The sequence below is a fragment of the Bicyclus anynana genome, chromosome 7 (genome assembly GCF_947172395.1).
Source record: "Bicyclus anynana chromosome 7, ilBicAnyn1.1, whole genome shotgun sequence".
NCBI lineage: Eukaryota > Metazoa > Arthropoda > Insecta > Lepidoptera > Nymphalidae > Bicyclus > Bicyclus anynana.
In genome coordinates this window covers 1,190,440-1,214,170 of record NC_069089.1, presented here as the reverse complement: position 1 = coordinate 1,214,170, position 23,731 = coordinate 1,190,440, and the positions used below count along the sequence as shown (strand labels likewise).

General features: G+C 39.0%; 1 protein-coding gene across 1 annotated transcript; it reads left to right on the top strand.

Moving 5' to 3' along the window:
• The first annotated feature begins 485 nt into the window (after window positions 1-485).
• LOC112047334 (all trans-polyprenyl-diphosphate synthase PDSS2) lies at window positions 486-23,731 on the top strand. Its single transcript, XM_024084424.2, has 7 exons — window positions 486-1,073; window positions 5,292-5,423; window positions 5,947-6,135; window positions 15,570-15,706; window positions 21,346-21,506; window positions 22,717-22,908; window positions 23,548-23,731. The coding sequence occupies exons 1-7, from the start codon at window positions 760-762 to the stop codon at window positions 23,698-23,700; spliced, it is 1,278 nt and encodes a 425-aa protein (XP_023940192.2). The 5' UTR covers window positions 486-759; the 3' UTR covers window positions 23,701-23,731.

Sequence of the window (23,731 nt, the reverse complement as noted above, 5' to 3'; positions counted from 1 at the left end):
CTTCTGATTGGTTAAATCAAGATTGAAATTTCAACAAGTGTTGTTATTATATAAAGAAATAATTACCCTAATTAAAAAGTAGAAAATGAGTAAAAAAATATTAAATAAAACTATAGTTTTGAAGAAGTATACAGTAAACTTAAATAAGTTCAAGAAAATCTACGATCCGACAGTAAATTATATACCATCTAATAGTAGCTAATTTTACCTGTGCTAAGGTAAAACTAATAATACTGTATTATAGTTTACGTTAAAGTTTCACTATGTTAGATAATTATATTCTTAGGTAAACAAAATGAGTAGATATATTTTTAATATTATTTTGTTTTGTTGTAAGTTGTAACAAGATAATCATGTAATTATCACATCGTGACATACAAACCGATGTGCCCTAATTTCAGCAAGTTTTGTTTATATGGCAACACCTTCCTCCACCTCGCTATACGTCACAATTTCATTCCGCACTTTATCCCCATTCAGCTCTGATTGACCAATCGTATATCAGTTAAATATTTTAGCGGCAAAGAGTTGACCGTTCGTAATGTGGCGCGTACATAAAACAATTTACGAAATATCAATTTACGTAAACGTTGCATAAACTTACAAGTTTTGCAATAGAATATCTCAAAGTTAACTCTTTGTCAATCCGCATATACATATAAAATTAATTTTGTTAAGGCCGTGGGCTATAATTTTTCCTAGTTTATATCAATATTTTGGATTTAAGTTTAAATTTTTGGTGTTGATAACTGTGCAAAAATGAGTTTCAGTTGTTTGCGTTGTGTAGTGCGTTACGATTTAGTGAAAGTCAGCAGAGTCAGCCCATCGAGTGCGTTGGTTGCGAAATATTTGGGATCCTCGCGTGAATTGAACACGAGTGCCAATCTCCGTGCAGTTGCCCAACAAAACACGAAGCCGGACTGGAACCGGGCCGTCAGCGAGGCAGAGAAGATAGTCGGCTACCCGACTTCGTTTCTAAGCCTCCGATGGGTTTTGAGCGACGAAATAGCTAACGTTGCGTTGCATTTGAGGAAGCTCGTCGGCAGCAATCATCCTCTACTGAAAACTGCGAAGTTAGTAATGTTCTATATTCAAAAATATATTTATTGCTATTTTTACGAATATTTCTGTCTTTCAAAATAATATTAGTTATATTCCTTTCCTAACTCACTATATAGTTTGTGCGAGGAATGTGTACAATATAGTCTGACTAGCTGACGCCGCGCGGTTTCACCCGCGTGGTTCCCGTTCCCGTGGAAATATGGGCATAATATAGCCTATAGCCTTCCTCGATAAATGGGCTATCTAACAGTGAAAGAATTTTTCAAATCAGAGCAGTAGTTCCTGAGATTAGCGCGTTCAATCAAACAAACAAACAAACAAACAAACTCTTCAGCTTTATAATATTAGTATAGATTAGTATAGATGACTCGGATGGTCGGGGATTGAACTTTCAGGCCGGAGTATTTAATCGTAGAGCTATTTCATTTTACTTATTTTTGAACATCAGCCGGGCTAGCATGGGCAAGGGACAAAATTTTTATCCACCCATTATATCCACTGACTAAGGATATAAATCCACCCGTCATAGCATGGCCACTAGGAAAAGACAAATTAATCCCCGATTGACATTACGCGTGGAGATCTTTTCCTCGACTATGGCATATGGAGTGGATAAAATGATATACTTTGGGACTTTTGACATTTAAACGCGATAAATTTATCCCTGTGAAGTTGATGTGGGGATAAAACTTTACTTAAAAAAACAATTATGTCTCGCATGTTTTGGTCTGTAACAATTGCTTCGCAATATGGGGTGGGGTAGGGGTAGGGTAGGGGTAGGGTAGGGGTAGGGTAGGGTGGGGTAGGGGTGGGGTAGGGTAGAGGTAGGGTAGGGGTGGGGTAGGGGTGGGGTAGGGTAGGGTGGGGTGGGGGGTAGGGGGAGGGGGTTAGGGGTGTATGGGGGTATGGGTTGTGTAGGGGTGGGGTAGGGGGGAGGGGGAGGGGGGTAGGGGGAGGGGGGTAGGGGGGTTACGGGGGTAGGGGTGGGGTAGTGGTGAGGTAGGGTAGGGGTAGGGTAGGGGTAGGGTAGGGTAGGGGTAGGGCAGGGGTAGGGTAGGGGTAGGGCAGGGGTAGGGTAGGGGTAGAGGTAAAGAAGGGTAGAGTAGGGATAGAGAATAAGTGCACTTATGTCACAACGAAGCTTGACCGGGTCCGCTAGTATGATAGATACTATAGATACCTACTACAAACCACCGCAAAAAACAATCACCAAACAAAACAATGCCAACAGAAAACAGATAATATGCACAAAATAACCAAATATTATCAAATTTACGTTTATTTCGGACTATTAATATACCTGATGCCAATTTATAAGATATATACAAATGGGTTGACAAGTCTTTCCCTCCGTTTATCCACCGGGGATATTATATCCACCGGCGTGCCCATGCGCGGTGAGTGGATAAAACGAGTGTGGGGGATAAACGTTTTATCCTCTCCCCGTGGATAAATTTCTCCCTTGCCCGTGCTAGCCCTGCAGGACTTTGTATAAATATCCCAGATTAAGAGTAATATGCAGATGGAGCGCACGGAACACGACGCGACGGTGTCGTAGCTGCTCCAAATACAAAATTCAAAAACGAATACATTCTCGAGTCAGTACGACACGAAACGTCGCATCAGTAACTTTCAATATTATTCAAGAAAAATAGCGTCTTATGTTTTTAATTTTTTTTTAATACTGTTCACAGAAACGAAATAAATAAGACGGAGTATTTTTTATTCGTAATTATTCATTATTTTATTAATTTACGTAATTCTTATTAGTGTTAAATTTTAAATGTCCGATGTCAAGGAGACGCGTGACTATTTTTTATGGGATTTACCGGCTTCACCACGCTGTAAAGACTCTCTCTGTACCTATGATCTTTACTCTGTAATAAATATAGACTTTTCTGAATTAAGAGTTCCTTTCAAATCTGTCAACATTACCAAGTTTTCAGCATCATTACTATATTAAGTATACCTAGGCGGAGGCCTTGATTTGATGTTGCCAGCGATATTATTTATACCAATAAGTAGTTCAAGTCAGTTTGCCGTTCTGTTCTGAAGTTAGTTCAAATGAGATTTTTTTTTAAAATTTTTATTATAGTCGGATGCAATCTCGGAAATTATCAGTTCCAGTCGTTTGTTTGTTTTGTTGGTTTGTTTGTTTGAACGTGCCAATCTCAGGAACTACTGGTCCGATTTGAAAATTTCGTTCAGTGTAGGATAGCCCATTTTATCGAGAAAGGCTATAGGTTATATATTATCCCCGTATTCCTACGGGAACGGGAACCACGCGGGTGAATCCGCGCGGCATCAGCCAGTCCTCCAAGAAATTGATCTAGCCTAACAATGCAATGTACCTATACTTTTCTTGCTTTTTTTCGGCAAATTATTCAATATTCAAGTTATATGTTGTACCACAACGTATTCTGTGGTCCAACAATAAGTTAATAGCTACGTATTAGACATTCAGTTATTGCGTGCAATGATTATGTATATCCTCCCGCACCGCCGCTGGGCGTAATACCCACGTAATGGTTTTCCAGTTTGCATCACATTACGACCTGAATTTAAATGGTGTTTAATAAAAAACCTACAATAAAATCTAATCCAAAACAAAGTCAAACATTTGTAACTTTAGAATGCTGGGACGGATCTGAAAGTGGAATGGAATAACACATAGGGAATGCATGTCCCCGGTTCTGGACTACACTAACCAGAAATCTTCTTAGATCTGAAAAAAATCTTGATACTTCTACTTATTGCTCATCAACTTTTTCAAATAAAACCTCCTACCTTGGAGAGTGCCTTCTTAAGCCATTAACATAATTTGTTACAGAGTCTAATGATATCTCTCAACCCGTACTAATTGGAGTCTAGCTTATAGTTCAAAACTTCAAATTTTCTTTACATAATGAAAAATTTTGTGGATGCGTGCGTTTGTTTGTAGTGATAATTAAAGTAGATGGACTAAGCACCAGCACTCACCATGGTAAATAAACAAAGAAACACTTCTCAATCATCAACATTAACAGCCGATGGACATAGGCTCTACTACTGATGATGGACTTCCAAATAAATGCTATCCTGCATCCAGCGGTTCCCTGCAACCCGCTTGAAGTTCTCAGTTTACCTAGTGGAGGATCAACCAACACTGCGGTTTCCGATGCGGAGTCGTAATTCCAGCACCTTGAAACCCTTGAGACACTTCCCTTTCATCTTTCTGTAAGCATACAGAGATACATATTCCTAAAGAGTCACCCTTAGTCTGTCAACTTGAAACGCTTAAGTAAGCATCATGTGCCGTAACCGGCAACTTCAAACCGGAACACAACAATTCTGTTAAGCTGCAAATACAATGGCAGTCAATTCAAAAGGAAATGCTCATCCCCAGCCATAGCATACCCTATAACCTGGCCATTTACTTATATTTAAAAAACACTTGATAATTCTAATTTAATAATGAAAATACTACTTATATAGTATGCTACAACTTTTTAGGACATTTTTAATACATCATACATTAATTTTTCCCCAACGGACAGGCAAAGATACCATACAGCCTGAGTTTTACGACATTTTTCGACGGGTTATGGTATTTGGTTCGTTTGCTTGTTTGTTAAGTTTGTTGGTAACAGAAAAAATTAAATGCTTCAAATGTTACTTCGCCACATTGGTAGACCGGCGAAGGTTTTGAGCAAGCAGAGTTTTGACGGCCTCCGTAGCGCAATGGTATGCGCGGTGGATATATAAAACGGAGGTCTTGGGTTCGATCCCCGGCTGGGCAGATTGAGATTTTCTTAATTTGTCTAGGTCTGGCTGGTGGGAGGCTTCGGCCGTGGCTAGTTACCACCCTACCGGCAAAGACGTACCGCCAAGCGATTTAGCGTTCCGGTACGATGCCGTGTAGAAACCGAAAGGGGTGTGGATTTTCATCCTCCTCCTAACAAGTTAGCCCGCTTCCATCTTAGACTGCATCATCACTTACCATCAGGTGAGATTGTAGTCAAGGGCTAACTTGTAAAGAATAAAAAAAAAAAAAAAAAAAAAGTGATAAAAAAGATTTTTCATCAATAAACATACTTTAATTAAAATTTAAACCAATTATTTAACGGGTGTATACCTAGGTTCCTGAGGCCGACGTTATATTGGCCGGTGGGCATTCCTTTATTCATAAGTGCATTCCCCTAAAGAACACCATAAAGCACTACTAGAATAATGGTAATGATGATACACAGGAACCTCATCTACAATGGCAAGAACAACATGCAAGCGTGGGGGCTCATTGTCCTGCTCGTGTCCAAAGCCGCCGGACACAGCCCTGAGATACCGGACATGGAGCAGGACAAAGCCGCCGGTGTACTGCACAGGTAAGTTACCACACCATGCCATAGATGGATGGGGAGATTTTAATCCACTAAGATTCTAACTTGTGTGACGTGACGGGTAGCAGCGACAGTGATTGTAACATTATTTTGTGTTAGAGAAAACACCTCGAGCAGGTCCCAGGACTTGTGACCTTGAGAGTATTTTAGGCGTTTCAGAATGTATTAACACTCACTCACTGTTCTCCATGCCCACACAAAACATTATTGTGCAAAATCACTAACGCGACTGGCAGCGTGACGGTGTCTACGCTGCCTAACAAACAACTAAGTTCAAGTCATCAAATACCCTCTTATGTATACCAACACTGATACCTTCTCTCTACAATAACATAAATAATGAACGTTAATACCACCTGTAATCGGGGAACTTGTAACACTTGCCTTAGTAACCCCTTTTGTTATGTTAGTCTCTTTTCATTCATCATAAGTGCCCAAACCATTTAAGCATATCTAATTTCATTTTATTCAATCTATAACATTTGTATCATTACTTATTTTGCCACAGCCAACGTGCTCTAGCAGAAGTGACAGAGATGATCCGGACCTCACATCTAGTGCACAAAGGTCTGGTCAACATGAACGCGCGTCAAGTGGTGCCCAGCGAGTCGGACGACATGCTGTTCGGCAACAAGATCGCCCTGCTGAGCGGCGACTATCTGCTCGCTAACTCTTGTACGGAGCTCGCTAACTTAAGGTACGCTTACTGATGTAGTAGAGATGATCTAGACATCACACCTGGTGCAAGGGTCTGGTCAACATGAACACGCGTCAAGTGCCCAGCGAGTCGCCTACTTATGATAATTTTACGGAATATTACACAAATAATCTTTACATATTAAAGGTTCTAATCTTTAGAGAAAGAAGTGTTACACAAATTATTATATCTTACAGAAATAATTTTTACCCAGACTATTTTTGAGTTGTGACTCTTTCTAAAAAATGTCATAGGATTATGTTATTTGATATATTTCAATAGGTCAGACTCATATTAAATAGTCATCGTGTGACCTATTAACCCGTTTAATCTATCATTTGCGACCCATGGCAGCCACTGGCCACCTGTTCGTATTAACCGATCAACAAACAAAGCAAGTGAAAGTTATCCGCATACCTACATTTTCTATACACCCATATGTAACGGGCGTACTTTTCCACTTGGTAATGTTGTCACGGTTGTGTTGTTGAAATATTTATAAGTTGCACCCATTGGAAGTTTGTGCTAATTTTATAACATTAGTAGTCACCTATTTAGGTAGTCTAGACAGGTTTGTACGTACATTTATTGCTTGTCTAGAGTCACAGCTTAAATACATTTTATGTTTAAACAATATGTAGTATATTTCCAAATCATCATTTACTTAGTATGACTATGGAAAAATCCCATCACTGTTAATTCTACGGATTTGCTTGAAACTGTATATTGTAGCTCACCATCAGCCGACAGACGTCCATTGCTGGTCACAAGACCTTTCAGGACTTCCTAACACCACGGTTCCGACGATTGATACCCTCCTCCTTTTTTTGAAGTCGGTTAATAAGAGTCGAATAAAGTAGTAGCTTTGATAAGTTAGCACGTAACAATCGAGATCACAGCACTCTTCCCACTGGGCGTCCTGAGCAAGGCCCAAATCAATGGAGGTCTATTTGATCATAAACGATAAGCATTAAGATTTGATAGACGACAGAGACATATTGAGGCCCCATTATGCTAATGTACTTCTAATAGAATTATGATGGCCCTGAATCTCAGTCAAACTTGTTGATCAAAAAGAAACCTTAAGCATTGTGTCGGGGCTAGGTGGAAAGTCAAGAGGTTACAAACCTTTCTTTAGTTGCGGTTTGCGTTTGACTTTCAAATGCCATGATAATCAAATTAAACTGCATGTGCTCGATTCGTTTAACCTTACAATGATGAGGCTTTCTCTTAGCCAATTCGATGTTATTTAATAATTTTATAGAATCTAGTCAATACCTTTGACGTTTTTTACTACAGCTAAAATAAAATAACACCAGCATGGGCTATATATTATCACAGGCTCTATGAATTCCTTTAGGGTTGGAGACAATATGGGCAAGTGTGTTCTGATTGTTCACCCACAGGCAAGGTACCCAATACGCTGGCGCTATAACCCCTCTAGATGGCAAAGTCTTTGGGCCAAATAAACGCCAGCTAAGTGGGTCTAAGTCCTCCTATCTTATAGTAGAGGAATCTTTTTCCCACGTACTCGGTGGTCAACCCCCTCCCCCCAAGTGTAGTGGCGTGCTAAACTCACTTGCTTGTCACTCGAGATTTGGTGAGGCGTGGGTTTTGAAGCATAGGCTGAATAAAGATGTTTATAAAAGTTCTCAATTCCAAATAGCATGTTTGAGAAGTGATGATTCTGTTATCTGATGTCCACAACTTTGTCAGGTGACTCCTACCAAGACTTTTAGTGAATACTTTTGCCCCTTTTCGTTTTGTATTCGAAAATCGCCTATCAAAACATGGCCCCCTACCCCCACGGTTACTCAGGCTGAATCATGGGAGGTGCAAGCCCAGTACTTCCGCTTGGCGAGTATCTCAGGCCTTCTTATTGACTCCCTACAACCCACACTGGGTCATGTAAAATAGATTGGTGATGACTGATGATGTTTATACAAAATAACACACATTACTGGGGTCACGGTCATAGAAATAATCGCAGGCCACACAATTGCGTATTGTGCTTTTATATAGTTTTGAAATAACGGAGTAGTTTCTCTGAGTAATAACCGTGACTCAACAAAAATTTCAACCGTTTTATCCCAAGTACGAGTAGAATTGTGTAATGTAATTAAATACTAGTTGACCGGTCTTTGTCCTGCTACGAGCACCTTATACTTCATCGTTATCAACCCAATCTCTGCCCACTGCTGAGCTTGAATCTCCTCTCAGAATAGGGGTTAGGCTAATAGTCCACCACGCTGGCCCAATACGGATTGGCAGACTTTACACTCGTGGAGAATTAATAATATTTTCTTTCCGTGGGCTATCACGGCTCACAGTATACTTATAGAGTGATAATCATGTCTCCAATAGCATAAGGCTACCCTACGCTAGAAACTTTTAAAGTCTTTAACACTGCTGAACAGAGGGTTGACACAAAGCTTAGTGTCTAACGGACATGTTTTTTTTATGATAAGTATCCCGCAGAATTTATAAGATATCCCGCAGAAAATATAAATAAATTATGTTTTATACTTGGACAATTGATTGATTGGTCTGGAACGTTGAAATCTACTATCTCCCAAAGGCACTACAGCCCAAATTCCATAGCTGGCTCGGTAGGCAGTATGTAAGTACGGTTACTTACCTATGATAGGAGCATGAACTGATTAACTTTCGGCTTAGGCGTATAAAATCTGGCGAAAGTCTGGTGACCTCTAGTTCAAGTAATCCAAAGAAGTGGAATTCTCAATTTAGAATTATTTGAACGAACAGGTAATCCTCCAAAGAACAACCAAAAGTATCGTTCTTTGTTGTTGTCGACCATATTGTACTGAACTTTGCCTCTTTTTCACTTTCGTGTTTTTGCTTGCATGGACAAACACTTGATCAGTATGTAGGCACCTTGCATCCTAAGTAAATATGGAGTGCAGGAATAAAATGTGAGCTATTGTGTTTTATAAGGAAAAGTTCATTAGCCTGTTAAACGAAGTTTACTTACTAAGTAAACAGAAACGAGGTAAATAGGTACCTACTCTACTTTGTTATTTCAATAATTATTTTTTTAATGTTAATTTCTAAACTTTGATTCATACAAAGTTTCTCACATTTTTCTCAGTGAGTCATAAAAATGTATTTTTTAACCGACTTCCAAAAAGGAGGAGGTTCTACGTTCGGCTGTATGTATGTTTTTTTTTTTTTTTTGGAAAAATTCCAGCTGGACTTAATAATATGTCAGTCAGCCAATCCGTTAGTTATACTCCTAGTGGTTCTCATTGTTAATTGCTTTATTTTTATGCTTATAATACGCATTTGTATGCTCGTAATGCAGGTAAAAGTATAGCAAACTCAGTTTAGTTTGTACGTTTATTCCATTTTCATCAATCCTATCATACAAATGCGTTGATTTTGAATTCTCTTGAGCTGGCCTTCATTGAGGATATGCTGGATTTGGTTCAGGAACGCCTTAGAAAATTCTTTTGTTAATCTCCTTCTATTCATCCTCTCTTTTCTTTCTTTATTTTAGTCATTATCACAACCATTTTTTTTACACCACAATTACTTACCTCTTATTTCATTAGTTTACTTACAAGTAAACACGCGTCTATTAGTTTTGCCCAAGGTTGTACCGACCACCGGATAGTGGTTTCCTATTACATGGTGACGAAACTGTAGTTTCAAGAAGTTAGTTTACTTTGTCAAACTGTTCATTAAATTTTTGTAAGTAGGTACAAAAATTATTATACTTTTTACTTTTTTTTAAGAACTTTTCTTTTCCGTTGTAGAATACTACTAGGTAATACCGTCTTTTAATACAAGTCAGTAGGTAGCTGACGCCCGGTTTCACCCGCGTGGTTCCCGTTCTCGTTGCATAACGGGGATAATATATAGCCTATAGCCTTCCTCGATAAATAGCCTATCTAACCCTTTTTTTTAACTTGGACCAATTTTTCACATAAGACCAGTAGTTGCGTTCAAGCTAACAAACAAACTCTTCAGTTTTATAAATATTAACATAGATTAAGTATGTAATTAAATCACAAAACTTATAGTCTTTTATTTTAAATTTGCTCTATTTTCATAAATTAAAGTTACGCTAAGTAGGTACCTAAGTTCTTTAATTAATTAGACTTTTTAAGATTATATTTAAAGAAAATAAATTAAATTACTCAACCAAAACATAATAATACCATATTTAAATTAATTCGTTGTGGTGCACTGACCAGGATACTAAAGCCGAAAGTAGGTAACCGATGGACGTGTCGGAATGATGAAGCAAATTGACTACAATAAGGAACTACACATTAAGGATGCTGTGAGCAATATGTCATTCCATCATTTGCGTTAAGACAAAGTTTTCCTTATACCATCTACACACGGTTCATTGTACTAACAGCTAAAGTAGAAAATACTGCTTTTTAAAATTTTTTTCAGGCGATAATTATTTATATAAAAACAGTATTAATAAGTCTTTAGAGAGGTTAGCAGAAAGGTTGACAGTTTTTTAACAACACGAAAGATTGGTTTGTTTGTTTGTTTCCATTAAATAGGATCTGAAACTACTGAACTGATTTGAAATATTCTTTCACTGTTGGGAAGATATTCTATCCCCGAGTGCTATAGGCTATATTTTATACTCGTATTCCTACGGGAACAGGAACATTGCGGGTCTGCTAATATTGAATAATGTCTGACCAATTGTGATTCACATGTGTTTATACCACGGACGTATCGTATGCCAAGTTATTGTTTTTTTAGTTTGTAAATCTGTCTGTTCTGGGAACAACCGCTTTTTAAATAATTTATAGAATCTCTGTGTTTTCTGTGAATAATGAATGATACACAGAAAATTTAGAGGTATGGGTAAATTAACTTTTACTCGTTCCAAGTAAGCCCATTATCAACATGGAGTCCATTGTCATTTAATATCAGTAGAATCAGCAGGTAAGGGCAAACATATTATCATTGTATTAAATACTAGCGGACGCCCGCGACTTCGTCCGCGTAAAAATTGAAGTAAACTTCTCTACCTCTACCTTACCCTGCTCGTAAACCTACCCAACCCTACCCTACCCTACCCTACCCCTACCTTACTCCTACCCTACCGCTAACGCTAACCCTTCCCTTCCCCCACCTTACCCTACCCTAACCCTACCCGTAACCTATCCATACCCTATCCTACCCTACCCCTACCCTACCCCTACCCTACCCCTACCTTACTCCTACCCTACCGCTAACCCTAACCCTACCCTACCCCTACCTTATCCCTACCCTAACCCTACCCTACCCGTACCCTACCCCTACCCTACCCTACCCCTATCCTACTCCTCCCCTACCCTATACGTTCCATATCCTTCCCCTACCTCTACCTTGCCCCTACCCTACACTACCCCTACCTTATCCGTACCCTACCCTACCCTAACCTACACTTTCCCTAAATTACCCCTACCCTACCTCTATCCTACCCGTTCCCTACCTCTATCCTATCCCTACCCTCAGCAAAATTGGTCCAGCCTTTTGTGCGTGGTGCAATGACCAAAAGACTATAATTTCCCAAGTGACTTCTATGCTAATACTATAAAGAGGTAAAGTTTGTGTGGTTGTCGGGGGTAATCTCTGGATCTACTGGACCGATTTGGAAAATTCTTTTACCAATAGAAAGCTACATTATTTGCGAGTGTCATAGGTTATGTTTGGTCCTCATATTCATACGGGAACGGAAACCACGTAATTGAAACCGCAGGGCGTCATATAGCGGCATTTCTGCGACTTTCAGAAATTTTGTATTATCTCCGAAACTATATAACTAATTAACATACTGTAAAGGGCAAATCTTATCTCTATAATATCCTTGTGATTATTAAATAATTTATTTTGATAAGGATTTAAGTTTAGTTGTGTAAATAATGACGTAAACCTTAGTTTAAAATTTAAATAATTTATTAAAGTACTAAAGGTACTATATCTGCTAAATTATAAAAGATAGATATATGGTGTCGCGGACTTTTTTGTAGAACTTTTAAAGGTTCAAAAAGCCTCCATACATTTATTTCAGTTATACGCAATGGTTGAGGCAGCGCATGCGAATAAGTAAGTTTTTCGGTCTGACCTGTAAGAGAAAACCCGCGATATCTCAGTAGTTATATATGATAGAAATATAAAATATAGCCTATAGCACTCCCCGATAACGTAGCATTCTACTGGTGAAAGAATTTTTAAAATCGGTCCAGTAGTTGCGAAGATTACCCCATTTCAAAAAATTGTTACAAACTTACAAACTTACAAACTTACAAACTTTACCTCTTTATAATATTAGTATAGATTTATAATGAGGAGTCTTTAGCCAGGTCGTAGCTCATTACAATCACCCGGGACCCGTCCCGCACCGTCTTGCCTCGAGTATTCTTCGTATGGATTTGTATAGGCACGCGCTCACTACATCAACTCCGTACCATCACCGGATCGCCTCGCTAGTGAGGTGTCCACGCGCGCACTATGAGTGGACCACTCGATGATAGCTCGCTGTTGGCATGCTTGCCACGCGTGAAAACGTTTATAGACTACTCGGAAATTCGTTGACTACGCGCGGTTCACTGGTGACACCGCGGCGTCCACCCTAGGTCCATTTGTCGACTACAAGTGGATGCCTAGCGACGAGGCAGTGCGGGTCGGGGCCAGGGTGGCTCTAATGAGCTACGACCTCACCACAGAAAGCAGTCAAGTGTGAAATGACAAACGCATAACGCAGTAAATCTGACAGCATAGTTTCATCGACCATAAACAACGTAATGTTTCCTATATTACCGGTTGTACAACTAATCAAATGCACTTAGCACTTCAATTATGCAAGTTTCATAAACATTACATGCATCGATGAATGGATGTCATTCCTCACTCACGCTTTCAATAGCGCAAGCTTTTTTTAATATTAGGCTATAAAATTCTTATTGGTATTAAGGATTTGCACAATGATTCTTAAAACCATTAGGAAGTCAATAATATAAGCTAACTTTGTTATTTTATTTTATTTTGTATAAGTTTTCTTATTTTTCAACGGAATTTGACATTTAAGCTTTGTGTTTCTATTTTGTATTTTTGGACTGCCTCTTTTTATTTTAATAAACAATTATCTTTAAAATTACTTACAAAGCCTGAAATGCACGGTAGAGTTATTTCAGATAGGCAGGAAAACGCGGGTCTGTTTGGACCTTAGTTACTGTTTTACTAAAAAATATCCGACAGTCAGAGTATAGAATCATACGACATGTAGCGAAAAATTCCGCGCTTTCTGTCCAGTTCCGAATCGTAGATTTCGCTTATGGCCTCAAATTTGGCGTGTGGTAATTAAATCTGGCTTTATAACGGGCCGTTCTCTTTGATAACGTGACTTAGCGAGCTCCATACCTTTACTACTTTAGTAACGCGAGGAAATGGTATTGTGTGTGTCAGATTATTTGAATGGACGCTCATTTGTTTAATGTTCTGGTTTATCTATTAGTTTCAGTCTAGCACACACGGGCGAATTTGCTGGCTCTAGGTGGCTCAACGAGTCGGTCCTCTAAAAATTTCAGTTTTCTCTATAAATCTTAACCTAAAAAGAACTCACAGGTATACCTATACCTTTAGGTAATGAAACAGCATTAAATATAACAAATTCAACAAATCACTAGCCCTTGTTTATAGCGTCTTATATTGGTACATTTCTAAATTGTTTCGATCGAATCCTGAACCTCCAAATGACAGAGAAATCTGGTAGAGAGAACAAACTCCGGGTAGTTCACTAAATTTGTAACACGGGTGTAAGTTTATGGGTCCTCTTGACGACGGGCGTCAATTCATTCATTCTGCTCATGCTGTTCTTCATGCAAAGAAGCCTGTCAATGCATTTTTGAATACCTCTACTAATATATAACTTAACACAGTTGTAGTCAGGGCAAGGTCTTTAAGCAGATTATAAAGAGATAGAGATATTTTGCGGGTAAGCCTCTCACAGCCAGTACTACCACACATAAATTAACCACATCCATTTAAACTTAAACACAACTCGTCGTAATCGCGTATTTGGGCCGGAACTATTAAGAGATTTTTTCGACAAAAGTCAATTAACACATGGGTACTGTCGGACGCGAAAGTTTAACCCGATTCGTTGAACCGGTCGTGCTTTACCTACGCAGTATCAACTTGTGATGACATTATGTTAGATGAGAATGAGGACAAAAAATGGCGGTCAAGAACGAATGGAGCTTCAATTTCTAACTTAACACTTGGTTTTGCACGTCACACATTAGTATGGCTAAACTTTTTGTATGTTATCTATCTCCTTATTGTCTGATATTTTACTAATGTTACCTAAAAATTGGATTCGCTAGGTAGGTAATCATAATTTGGTAAATAGCGCAACAAAACAGCCTCGAAACTATTTGTATATTACACTTAGAGCCATACTCAGTTTCAATGTGCTATTTTTACATTGCCTATCTACAGTTATACATAATTAGATGCATTTCTTAATTTTTACGTTTAAACGGTTAAAAATTAAGCGAAATCTGAACTTATTGTAGACAAAATAAGCATAGGGCAAAAGATTCATAGATGATGATGATGATGCCGACGACGACGACGATGATTCGTTATAGATATTCTTATTATAATTTAAAGATTAGAGGAACCTATTTGTTTACAAGGGTGATAAATCATCACCCTTGTAAAAACCATTTTGTTTTGTTTTAATGTAGACAATCGATGTACAATATGCCATTGATTACGATAGTTTAACTATCAACATTAATTAATTAGGTTACGACCTTCTAAAGGCCGTTAAACAGTGAGCGACAACGAAAGATCGCGAATGAAATATCGTGTTTCTCAGAACAATAGATAATTATAAGCGATTAACCTTACAAGAGTCTTTGGTGCTCATTAAATTGGTTACCGTTATTTACATGCCGTTGTATTTTGTAAACCATAGCTAAATAGATTTTAATGCATTAGTTTGGCCATTTTGAATTTATCATATCCAATATCAAAGTATTAATTAAGTCATTGAAATGGATTGCATCATATTGGGTAACCGATTGAACCTTGATGATATGGCAGTCTATTGAAAAGTTTTATTTACTATATTTGAATATATTTTTAAGTTAATATAAAAGCGTGCAATATATTATAAACGTGATAAAGAATGTCTTCTCGGCGTCTCTTGGCACTTGTAATAATTATTCGAACATCTTTAAAGATAGAGAGAAGCGCGAAGTCACAGACAACTTGGACTCGTTCCTCATAGATAAATGATTCAAAGCAATTATTGCTCATCAGGCACCATTGTCAAGCGCAAGCCTATCCAGTCTAATGAAACTTCCTATGTAAACAAAAGACACAAAGCTTCAAAAGACATAAGTTTTTATGGATTTTGATTATAATTAAGGTTATTTTGGAACTTTTAGGAATCAGGAGCTAGTCGAACTGATGTCTTCAGCAGTGCGCGATCTAGCCGAAGCAGAGTTCCTCGGAGACAGAGACGAGCAGAACAATCCACTGCCCTCGCGACCCCTGCCACACGACCAAAGGGAACCAGCTACAGGTACTATTCCTCTATTTAATTAGCGTTAAAATTATGAGCTAAAGTTCGAATAGATAACCAAGTTTTCTAATGTAATTTATACGAAAGGTTACCTCAATCTAAACCTTTGACTTAGGCTCACATAAATTATTTAATATAAGACGTAAGGTCTATTTATTTAATCTTGCTTAATGTTCTTAAAACATAAAACAATCTGTTTCATTTTTGTTGCGTTATCGCTTCCATCAGACTTCGTTTAATACAATATCCACGTTCAGTAAAACATCTTCCGAGCATTTAACAGTATCTTAACAGATTATCTAAACATTATTCAAACGACAGGTGCCTACGCATATTTGCGTTGATGAACAAATAGGTTAACTCTATCCTATTTGCATGCGAGTTAATATGCGTGACGTGCTTATCCGTCGAGACGTGTATCTTGGGGCCCATATTTGCTAATGGAATTTCTTCTTAACTATCAAATGTATGAATTACGGGTGATACAATATGTCAGCATAAAATCTATTAATATTTTGATCCTCGACTACGTTGTCGTTGATTATTTAGTGGAATATGCAAAATAAATTCAGTTTAATCTGATAGTATCTTTACAAATTCTAGAATCATCACTAATTATTCTATTTCAGTAACAATTTTTGTTACTGAAATAGAATAAATAATTACTGAAATAGTAAATACAAACGTTTATATTTTTATTATTTGTTATTGATTTTTTTCTAGTTGAATTGAATGTTTTTACATGACATTTTGATATAAATATAGATGAATTTATTTCAATATTATTAAGTTTGTTCCCCTTTCCATTACTCTATTACGGTTCATCAGATCCGTTAATAAACATGATAACTTCCTGGACAGTTTTACATTTCATTGGTTTACAATTTCAAGTTTACGCAGAACTATAATTTTTTCCATAATATGTGTAGGTAGGTACTTTGTATTTTTAAGGATTAAGGAGGGGTAGTGGTGCATAATTATGGACAGTTGTAGCTTTTCATGTTGCTTTTTATTTTCTAAGCTATTCTATTCTATTTTTTTCTACATAAACGCAATCATTTTTCTAGATGAATTCTAGATGATTCAGATCTAGAGGAATACTATGATACCTTGATTGATAAATGATAAACGTTACCATATTAAATACTATATTTCGGTGAGTATGTACAGGATCAATTTGAGCTCGCACCACTGTCACTATTTTACCATCGCACTGCAAGACATCGGATAGGTTTCCATCCCTGTCATTGACATCCCTAGAACTCGTATGAAGCGATTTGTTTCTTTCTTATATAAAGAAAGATGTATTTGATGCTCTCCCGAAGTCAGTGTTTCCTAATTCTTAGAACCTGGGTATCTTTAAGAAGAGATTGAATAGGCATATTCTAGCCACATGTTTATCATCATCTACACTTATCAGGTGAGACAGTGGTCAAGCGCGAGCTTATTCCATATATAAAAAACTATTGATGGAATTTTATCCATGAAACGAATATAAGATTATTCTAAGTCTAAGTCTACACTTAAAAGTGTTTCTATTCTATAAAACAAATTGATAGCCGTATTTCTCTCAAGAATCTCTATTGTGTCGACCATAAGGAACTGTGTCGCTCTTGCAAATCGCATGTGTAGTGAATACATAATAGCATTAAAGCCTTTAGAACGTAATTAAGTAGCATTCTCCATATCGAGTCGTTTTCGAATATCGAAAAACTTACTTCTGTACTCCAGCTTTGAAAAATCCAGAAAAAATGTACAGTTAAACTTATTTTAAACTATTTTTTGTAATACAACATACAAAATAGTTTTTTGTTATTTTTTTTGCTTTTTGGGTCTGTGCTTAGATTAGCGTTAGATTAGCGTCTGTGCTTAGATTGTGCTTATTTAATTTTTTTGCCGCTATGTAGCGTTGCTTTAGCGTACTTCGGATTTGAAGAATAAGGTTCAGTGATATCACTCGAAGCTTAAAACCTCAAGTGACTGGCATACGGCAGATCATTGTAAGATAATAAGTAATGTAATGTTTCTATTATATAACTGTATAAACTAAAAAAGAACTTATATTTATCAATACTGCAACAGCCCTCAGACATATATATTTTAACCAAACGACTAATGTCCTTATGATGAACAGCATTACGTCCATTTCACTTTTATGCTGTGGCGTTTCGTTACACGATAGCGATCCTACTATTGCGAGACTTCAACACTCGTACTAAGGCCACGATATAGGAGTGGCCACAGTGCCGACCTAGTGACGTGTATACCTTTGATAATAACACCTTTGCTCTTATTAATTGTGTTAGGCAGTTAGCTTGTGCAAGGCACGTTTTTTTAATATTCAAAATTAAAATCTATATTTGTACTATTTTGCGATATAAACGGGAATATTGACAGATGTCACAATATTCCCGTTTATATGCATAATTACTTGGTAAGTTTGTGCAACAATTTCAGCGGATGGGGAGCGAACATCGGTGTAGAGTCCGGCCTCATAACGGTGTAGGTATTTAGGCTTCAATGTGTGATTTAACCCCGCGTAAAAAGGGGAAGAAGGCTCAGAGTCACATGGGCGACGGAACGAGCTATGCTCGGAGTACCTCCGCCTGACCTAATCAGAAATAAGGGGAACCGAAGAAGAATCAAAGTCACTGACATAGCTCAACGAGTCGAAGCGAACCAGATGAAAAAGACAAAGAGGGATGTCCTCTCATATCCTTTAATGTTGATTTGTCATGAGGACAGTCTCGTATAATTTTCTTTGATCCAGTTCTCATATTCAAACACTTTTTAAATTGTTTTTACGGAACATACGACCTCTTGGTGATGAGTCCGGCCCGATTATTGAGCTATTGAGGCTTCATCATCATCATCATCATGTCAGCCGATGGACGTCCACTGCAGGACATAGGCCTTTTGTAGGGACTTCCAAACATCACGATACTGAGCCACCTGCATCCAGCGAATGTCTGCGACTCGCTTGATGTCGTCAGTCCACCTGGTGGGGGGTCGACCAACTCTGCGCTTACTAGTGCGGGGTCGCCATTCTAGCACTTTGGGACCCCAACATCCATCGGCTTTTCGAACTATATATATTGAGGCTTGCTAGATTATAATATTAGATTGTCAAATTATAAAGGACATGCGAAATCGCTGCGGAACGTAAGATGTGAAATTCTACAAAGGATCATGGTATACAATTATGGTATAGTGTCATCAGGGAAATACCCAGCAACCGGTTTGTGCACATGCGGAAAAATTTCTTTGCGACGAGTCTTTTTATAAAAGTAAAAGAACTTTCTTCAAGGCTGCACTGCGGGTCCAATAGGTACATACTGCAAAACAAGTTATGGCAGTAGTAGGAGGGACTTTCCAACATACGGAAACATTTTTTTTGTAACTATCTATACTAAAAGAAATAACAAGGAGCCAAATTACATAAGTTAACCCATTACATAATGAGTAGTATAAGGGAGTGCTTGCCTAATAATATTTAAAAAAATTAAAAAAATCAATTAATTTATGTTACCTATACACTCTACTTTACATTACGATTTCGAGAAAAAAATATATAATCTTTTTAGTTAGTTTTGGTAGTAATTATTATTTTTTGTACGTTCTATGGTACTATTATAAAACATATTTGAAGAGTATGTATATATTCTCGTAGTCTTTAATAACATTATGGTTTCCATGGTCTGGTATCTCATGAAATGTTTCAGGGGGTTTCGGCAGCGATAGATCGTTCTAGCTAGTTTTAGCTATTAGAAAATTTACCAAAAAACAAAATACCGAGCAAACAGGTCATCCAGAAAGTACGATCACACGTGTCAATCTGTCCGTATGCAATTTTCTGCAAATCTGGTTCTGGAAATAGTCTGGCTCAGAATGTATACACACAATTGTACATATACTTATAATCTAACACAGAGGATTGACGTAACTAAACTAAATCTGAATATATTGGGCACTTTTGGGGGTCAATAATCAGGTACGTAAATATATATATTTGTTTTTGTAATTTGAAAATAAAATATAGTTTCCAAGTTTTTATCACTTATAGCAGGGGGGGGGGGGGGGTTTAGCTAGATGGAAAATAAAAAAAATTGTATTTAGGGAATCCACAAAAATAAATCTAGTAATTTGAAATTAAGAAGGCAGGTACCTATGTGATGTCTTTATAAAGCCAAACCTAAAAGGATCCTGCTTTCGCTAGCGAACAAACCGGTATCCGTAAAAAGCAACGGACCTCAAACAAAACTGTTACGGTGCCCTCAATGTTTTGAACGTTTACATACCTATTTGGATATATAGCTACTTTATGTACCCAATCGAATACGTCAAATTCTGTGCCTTGATACTGCTATAGGTACTAGGTAGATAACCCATGACTGACTGTCGTTTTTGAACTCGCAAAGCAATCTTTAATTTTACTTTTCTCTCATAGCTTATTTTATCACTAACAATTGCACCAGCATTATTAAAATAAATATAATACTTGATTTAATTTGAGTGAACGGACTTTTACTTTGACTTTTGACTGCCAATGCAGTTTAAGTCTTTGCCAAGAGGGTAGGTACCTAGGTCAAAATTAAGTTGATCACAAAACATTTAAATTATTTCGAATATCCCTGGATTGAATTGGACTGAAGTGAAGATTTTGGGGTGTCAGACTTAGAATAAGTTTGACAACTCAAAATCTTCGGGTAAAAAGCGTTAAGGCCAGACGTCGTATCGTCATCCATCCACTTTGCTGAACGCATTAGAGACTGTGTGCCGTTTTTGCACCAAGCAATCTCTGATGCATTTAGTAATTGAAGTGCATTACGTTAATGTACCTATAATGGCTCCTCGATACACGATACTGAGTGCGAAAGGAAATCGCTAAAGAGAAATCAGAAGATAAGGTTACCTGTGATTTTTCTCTTGCTGTAGGTCACTTTTCTAGATTACATTGGACTTCTTATCAATCTACTTTAACGATACTGAAAATTCACCTGCGTGATTCCCGCTCCTGTAGGAATACAGGGTTAAAATATATAAACTATGACACTTACAATATGCTTTCTATTGATGAAATAATTTTCAAAATTAGCTAAGTAACTTCAGAAATTACCCCCTACAACCTCACTAACTGACAAAGTTCCTCTTTATTATAATACTAGCTGACGCCGCGCGGTTTCACTCGTGTGGTTCTCGTTCCCGTAGGAATACCGGGATAATATATAGCCTATAGCCATCCTCAATAAATGGGCTATCTAACACTGAAAGAATTTTTAAATCGGACCAGTAGTTCCTGAAATTAGCGCGTTCAAACAAACAAACAAACTCTTGAGCTTTATAATATTAGTATAGATTAATATTAGTACCTACCTATAGATTTGTCAGAACAAATAACTTAATAATTTTGATCGACCGATTGACGCAGTGCATCAATATCAATCCAATTTCTACAACTGCAAAGTATTTGTGCAATGAGCATAGATGGACTTTACTTTGGTAATGTACGAATGGATTGGATAGTGAAATGTTATTAAAAATACATTGGAGCAGTGGTGTGAGTGGGTCAAAGCTCTAAATCCCTTATATCGAGCAGGGCCTGGAGTATTAAATATAAGTGGTTGAATTGTCTGTTCCAGAATGGGACTGCATTCTGTCCCCGCTGCCGATGGCCGGAGTAGCGGGGTGCGGCCGGCGCGAGTGGGTGGCGCGGCACGTGCTGGCCGCCGGCGCTCTGCTGGGCAAGAGCTGCTCCGCCGCTCTGAAGCTTGCCGGACACAAGCCTGCACTGCAGACACAGGTACCACTTGCTGTGTCCGCTGCCGACGGCCGGAGTAGCGGGGTGCGGGCGACGCGAGTGGGTGGCGCGGCACGTGCTGGCCGCCGGCGCTCTGCTGGGCAAGAGCTGCTCCGCCGCTCTGAAGCTTGCCGGACACAAGCCTGCACTGCAGACACAGGTACCACTTGCTGTGTCCGCTGCCGACGGCCGGAGTAGCGGGGTGCGGGCGACGCGAGTGGGTGGCGCGGCACGTGCTGGCCGCCGGCGCTCTGCTGGGCAAGAGCTGCTCCGCCGCTCTGAAGCTCGCCGGACACAAGTCTGCACTGCAGACACAGGTACCTTGCTGTATCCGCTACCGACGGCCGGAGTAGCGGGGTGCGGGCGCTCTGCTGGGCAAGAGCTGCTCCGCCGTTTTGAAGCTTGCCGGACACAAGCCTGCACTGCAGACACAGGTCTGGCTGGTGGGAGGCTTCGGCTAATTACCACCCTACCGGCAAAAACGTACCGCCAAGCGATTTAGCGTTCCGGTACGATGCCGTGTAGAAACCGAAAGGGGTGTGGGTTTTTCATCCTCCTCCTAACAAGTTAGCTCGCTTCCATCTAAGACTACATCATCACTTACCATCAGGTGAGATTGTAGTCAAGGGCTAACTTGTAAAGAATAAAAAAAAATAAAAAAAAGGTACCACTTGCAGTATCCGCTACCGATGGCCGGAGTAGCGGAGTCGGTGCGAATACAAATTGCGAAATATCTCACACGATTATTAAGAACTAGCTGACGACCGCAGGAACAGGAAGGAGCAAGGATTTGAGCTTGGACAATTGAGGATTTGGATTCTGGACCCTTGAAACCTTTCAAAGCCACCAGGTCCAGACTCCATAATTGACTACCTTACTTACCTATGTAGTGTGGGATGACAAACTTTCAGTATTTCTAAAATGAGATACTCTTAGTCATGTCTAGCTAGCGCAGGCTCTCGGATTAATATTATTTACAATCCTTTACCGAGCAAACATAAAAAAGATTGAACAGGTAGTTGAGTTTCAAGTTAACTTTAAACACAACTGGGGTTAATGTCATTGAATCGAAGTTAATATTCTAAAGACTGCGCCAATTGCCTGTCAGCTGTTTTGGCGCAGTCGGTAGGTGAGCAACTTGCTTACTTTTTATCATCAAAACTTTAGTCGAGTTTTAGTGATTTTTATTAAAATTGGACATTTTCATTTCCAGGGCTACCTCTTCGGTTGTCACTTAGCTTTGGCGTGGCAAGCTTTCCTGGACTTGGAAGCGTTTACTGGCCCTGAACCTGACAGCTTCTCTCTGGTCGGAGCTCCCCTCGCTTTTACACTAGAAGCGAGGCCTGCGCTTTACTCATACATTGAGGCCGGCAAGAGAAGCGTACGTGATGTCGACTATCATGCGGTAAGATTTACCTTAATGTTACATCATCCGTTCATCCTCATCATTATCAGCTGATGGATGTCCATTGCAGGGTATCTTGTAAGTTCTGTAGGCCTGCTTTCTTAGGAACAAATAGACTAGTCTTCCATCTACATTTTTTTTTTTTAATTTTATTTTATTCTTTACAAGTTGCCCTTGACTACAATCTCACCTGGTGGTAAGTGATGATGCAGTCTAAGATGGAAACGGGCTAACTTGTTAGGAGGAGGATGAAAATCCACACCCCTTTCGGTTTCTACACGGCATCGTACCAGAACGCTAAATCGCTTGGCGGTACGTCTTTCCCGGTAGGGTGGTAACTAGCCACGGCCGAAGCCTCCCACCAGCCAGACCTGGACAAATTAAGAAAATCTCAATCTGCCCAGCCGGGGATCGAACCCAGGACCTCCGTCTTGTAAATCCACCGCGCATACCACTGCGCCACGGAGGCCGTCAAAATACATGAATACATAGCACTATTAACACATATCTTTGAAGGTAGTGACGTCAAAACTGCCCCATAATGCCTTGCGAGACCCCGTTCAGATCGAGGCCGTAAATGACGCCTCGCTTCGCTTTATTAATTACCAATGAAACATAATATGAAATATTTGTCAACAGCTCTACAAGGCGGTGGTGGAGGGTAACGGCATCGAGCAAACCAAACAGCTGCAGAGAGAACACATCCACAGCGCGCGTGAAGTTCTCGACTCCTTCCCGTACTGCGACGCGCGCACCGCCCTCACCAACATCATCGTGGCTATGATACCCTAGTACTGTCCTTCGCTCGTACCAGCTGCGGCTA